General features: G+C 56.1%; 1 protein-coding gene across 1 annotated transcript; it reads right to left on the bottom strand.

Moving 5' to 3' along the window:
- Nucleotides 1–608: 608 nt before the first annotated feature.
- UBC (ubiquitin C) lies at nt 609–2,455 on the bottom strand. Its single transcript, XM_084272007.1, has 2 exons — nt 2,391–2,455; nt 609–1,848 (listed from the first exon to the last, which is right to left on the bottom strand). The coding sequence occupies exon 2, from the start codon at nt 1,840–1,842 to the stop codon at nt 697–699; it is 1,146 nt and encodes a 381-aa protein (XP_084128133.1). The 5' UTR covers nt 1,843–1,848; nt 2,391–2,455; the 3' UTR covers nt 609–696.
- Between the last annotated feature and the right edge of the window lie 2,162 nt (nt 2,456–4,617).

Below are 4,617 nucleotides of genomic sequence, written 5' to 3'. Positions count from 1 at the left end.
CTTTAGCTCACCAATGCCATAGTGTTTTCACTTGGTGAAAGCTGGAATGAGAGCAGGTAGCACACCTCAGCTTCTGTGTTTGCTCAATATGCTTAGGCTCTTAAAAACATGACTTGTGCCCCTAACTGAATGATGCACAACCCAATGCTAGCCACACCACCTCTCCAGCCTGTGGCTTGAGGGCTTGCAAGGACAGTAGCCATGTCCTACTGCATCCCAGAGCTGCCATCAGACCCTGAGAGCAGCTTGTTGGCCTTAGATGCACCCACACAACAGAGAAACACCAGGGGCAGGACCTGGCAATTACTGGGCAAAGCAGTTATTATCCAAGCCTCCCAGCTCAAAAACAACTGCAGTTTCACATTACACACACACGATTATACAACCTCCCAGCTGCCTAACACCTGCTGCCTGGCACTGAGCTTCAGCTGGTTTTAAGAGCACTTACACAACCTCAGGAAACACTGAGCTGAAGGATTACACTTGCCAGCCACACAAAAGCCTTGTGTAAGCAGTTCGGCAACACCTCTGTACGGGAAGCTAGGTAATTACAGCTTATTAGAGAGTGAGACTGGCTAACGGCATAAACAGCTGTTCACACAACTTGAGACATGAACTTTTGTGGATGCAACAGCTTTATTGGAATGAACAAGTGCAGAGGAACTTTTACTGGTAAGCAAGCAACAACCTGCTGGTTCAGTTACCACCCCTGAGGCGCAGCACAAGATGGAGGGTGGATTCCTTCTGGATGTTGTAGTCAGACAGGGTGCGCCCATCTTCCAGCTGCTTGCCAGCGAAGATCAGACGCTGCTGATCAGGGGGAATGCCTTCCTTGTCCTGAATCTTGGCCTTGACGTTCTCAATGGTGTCACTGGGCTCAACCTCCAGGGTGATGGTCTTGCCAGTCAGGGTCTTCACAAAGATCTGCATTCCACCTCTCAGGCGCAGCACAAGATGGAGGGTGGATTCTTTCTGGATATTATAGTCGGACAGGGTGCGCCCATCTTCCAGCTGCTTGCCAGCGAAGATCAGACGCTGCTGATCAGGGGGAATCCCTTCCTTGTCCTGGATCTTGGCCTTGACGTTCTCGATGGTGTCACTGGGCTCAACCTCCAAGGTGATGGTCTTGCCAGTCAGGGTCTTCACAAAGATCTGCATTCCACCCCTGAGGCGCAGCACAAGATGGAGGGTGGACTCCTTCTGGATGTTGTAATCAGACAGGGTGCGTCCATCTTCCAGCTGCTTGCCAGCGAAGATCAGACGCTGCTGATCGGGGGGAATGCCCTCCTTGTCCTGGATCTTGGCCTTGACATTCTCGATGGTGTCACTGGGCTCAACTTCCAGGGTGATGGTCTTGCCAGTCAGGGTCTTCACAAAGATCTGCATTCCACCCCTGAGGCGCAGCACAAGATGGAGGGTGGACTCCTTCTGGATGTTGTAGTCAGACAGGGTGCGCCCATCTTCCAGCTGCTTGCCAGCAAAGATCAGACGCTGCTGATCGGGGGGAATGCCCTCCTTGTCCTGGATCTTGGCCTTGACATTCTCGATGGTGTCACTGGGCTCAACCTCCAGGGTGATGGTCTTGCCAGTCAGGGTCTTCACAAAGATCTGCATTCCACCTCTCAGGCGCAGCACAAGATGGAGGGTGGACTCCTTCTGGATGTTGTAGTCAGACAGGGTGCGCCCATCTTCCAGCTGCTTGCCAGCAAAGATCAGACGCTGCTGATCAGGGGGAATGCCTTCCTTGTCCTGGATCTTGGCCTTGACGTTCTCGATGGTGTCACTGGGCTCAACCTCCAGGGTGATGGTCTTGCCAGTCAGGGTCTTCACGAAGATCTGCATTTTGCTCTGGAATCAGAGATCGCGGCCGTTAGTTCCACCCGTCCTTCCCACCGGCATCACGCCCCCGCCCGCGGCGCACCGGCGGTTCGCGCGCCTCGTTAACGGCCGCCCGCCTCGCCACGCCCTGTGGCGTCACCGCGAAGGAGCCGCCCGCACGCCCGAGAGGCGGAGCCGCGCACGCGCCCCCTTCCCCTTCCCGCCCAAGGCGCGCGCGCTCGCTCGCCACCATCTTGAGGTGCTGGTGCGCCTGCGCAGCCACCATTTTCCCAGGGCTGCCTGGAGCCTCCTCTCCCGCCCTTCTCCATCTCAGCCACGGGCTCACGGTGCTGCCGTTAAACGAGAGGACAACATCGCTGCCCGAGTTCCCCTCCCACCCTTTCCGCGCCGCCCGTTATCTCCTCAGCCACATTCCCCCTCCCCCCCGCCCGCCCCAGCCGTATATGGCCTCCCACCCGGCCACCCAGCACGCCTCAACGCCCTGCCGCCACCACGGCAAGCGGCCCTACTCCCCGGGGCAGCACAGCGAAGCCGAGAGAGCGCGTACTCACCGCCGGGCTCACAGGCCAAACCAACAACAAAGCAACCTCCACGCCTTAAACAGCTGCAACTGCGCCACACATTCCCCTCCCGCCCCTTATATAGCCTCCTTGGCCCCGCCCCTGCGGCTCAGATCATTCCGCCACGCACTACTTTTTCCTGTGGCGCTCGCCACCGTTCTACCGCGTGGGCGGAAGGAATCAAGGCCCGGTCGCAGCGGAGGAGTCGATGTCTTTTCGGCGCGGTGCGGCTCATTATCGCGCTCGGGGGGCGGCAGCATGTGCGTGGAGGAGCGCGAGGGAAAACCTGGCGTGGCTCCGCCGGAGCGGGACCGGGGGCTGAGGCGCCTCAGCGCGCCGACCCCCCCTTTGGGTTTTGTGGGCGCCTCCGTGGCTGTAGCCTCTCGCCAGCGCCTCAAGTTTCTTTCGGGGATTTAAAGTCCAACGGTTGCGTCCCCGTTTTAAAAGTGGTGTCTCCCCCGAGGTAGAGGGCAGCGCAGCTCTGCCTGGGGGCCTGGGCGGGGGTAGGCTCTGAGGTACCCCCTACCCGCGGGCTCAGGCCCGAGGGTGACGCGTATTTCTACGCGAGGGGAGGGAAGAAGCCGTGGGGGAGCGTGGTTCCTCCAGCCAGGCCCGGTCTGAGGCGGCACAGGCCCGCAGGGCCTGGCCCAGGTGAGGCCTGCAGGCAGGTTGGTGTCCTCCACGGCCGGCGGGGTGAGGCGTGGGGGACGCTTGTTGGGTGTCTGGCTGCTGCAACCATGCGGGGGTGCCAGCCAGAGCAGCCTGCGGGGCAGAGACCGGGCTGCGGGTGACTCAGGGATGGGAGAGGTGAAGCAGGGAGCAGAAGAGGCCTGGCAGACAAAGGGCTTGGGGCCCTGCGGGCACCTGTGTGAGATACAGTCCCCGAGTATGTCTGTGTGCACACAGAGCACACCTCTCAGGTAAAATGCAGCTTATAATTCAGGACTAAGGCTTTGCCACTGGGGTAAAATCAGTCACAACTGAAAAATAATAATGCTGCCTGCTTTGTGTTGTGTTCTCGCTCACAGAGCACCTCCTGGGAGATCGCTCTTGTGCTCTGCTGGCTCCTGTGCCATCCTAGTCAAACTCTAGAGCGATTCAGGGGCATAGCTGAGAACAAAATGGGGCTTTGTTTGCAAGATGCACGAAATGCCTTTCGGTTCAATCCACCTACGCCATCCTGCGTTTGCCTGCACCCAAGGAAAACCGCTGCCTACCAGAAGGACACAGATAACACCCAGAGCTGCACACCAGTAGGAAAGGAGCAGAAGCCCAGCAACAGCTTTGTGATTGGTTTGAGGAAACCAGCCTGCATTTGTCTGACACATTTACAGGAGGGGAATGCTCTGCGGAGCTTCTCACTGCTGGTACATTGAGTTTGTAGTAAAACTCAGCATGGCAAGAGTAATCACGGTGCTCCCAAATAACTGGGTCATTTAGCTGGGGAAAAAAATAATCCACAGGAGTGTTTTGGTTTCCTCTCAGGTTTGAATTGTGCTCTGTGGATTATACTGTTGTATAAATATAAAAGATTGCAATAGCCTTTCAGATTTAGGTCTTTCCTCATCTGAAAGCGAGGAATGCTAAACTTATTCTTGTAGTTACACTCAGGGCTGCTCTGAAAATAGGTGAAAAGGCTCATGGCAGCGTGTTTCATGACAAGATGGAGATCTGTAAGGGGAAGAAATCCAGATGATACAGTGCTGCTGTTCATCTATTTAGTGTAGGCAGCCACTATGCATCCTGTATGAGCTTATAGCTGATACCCGAAGCTGGAGGTGGAGCAGCACACCCCTAAAGATGTGTGTCCTACTCGCACTGCAAGGCAGAGGGCAGGTTAAATACAGCAGGCTGGTTTGGGAACAGCAGTTTCCTGAGCAGGGAGGGGCTTTCTGTGAACAAAGCTGCTATGTGTTCCTGCCACAGTGTGTGTGGGGTACCCCTTGCTTGGTGAATAGTCTGTTGGCCCTAACAGACCATGATCAACTGACAAATACTGATTTCCCCTGCCAAAAAGTCTGTCCCTTTGCTCCTGTTCTTACAAGCTCTCTGGGGCAGGAACCATCTCTTCCTTGCCTCACGTGCCAGGTATGTTCCAGAGGCACAGCTGCCTGGAGAGATCTTTACAACAAGAGCTGTTTACAACAGAGATGTTCACGCTTAGGGTGCTGCAGGAAATAACCAGAAGTAACACCAGTTAATAAATAGCACAAGCAGC

This window comes from Gallinula chloropus (genome assembly GCF_964237585.1).
Source record: "Gallinula chloropus genome assembly, chromosome: 17".
In the NCBI taxonomy this organism is placed as follows: Eukaryota; Metazoa; Chordata; class Aves; order Gruiformes; family Rallidae; genus Gallinula; species Gallinula chloropus.
This window is presented reverse-complemented; position numbering and strand designations above follow the sequence as displayed.

What these genes read in the sequence shown, in the direction of transcription:
- UBC (XM_084272007.1), bottom strand. Translation starts at nt 1,842, where the DNA reads ATGCAGATCTTCGTGAAGACCCTGACTGGCAAGACCATCACCCTGGAG.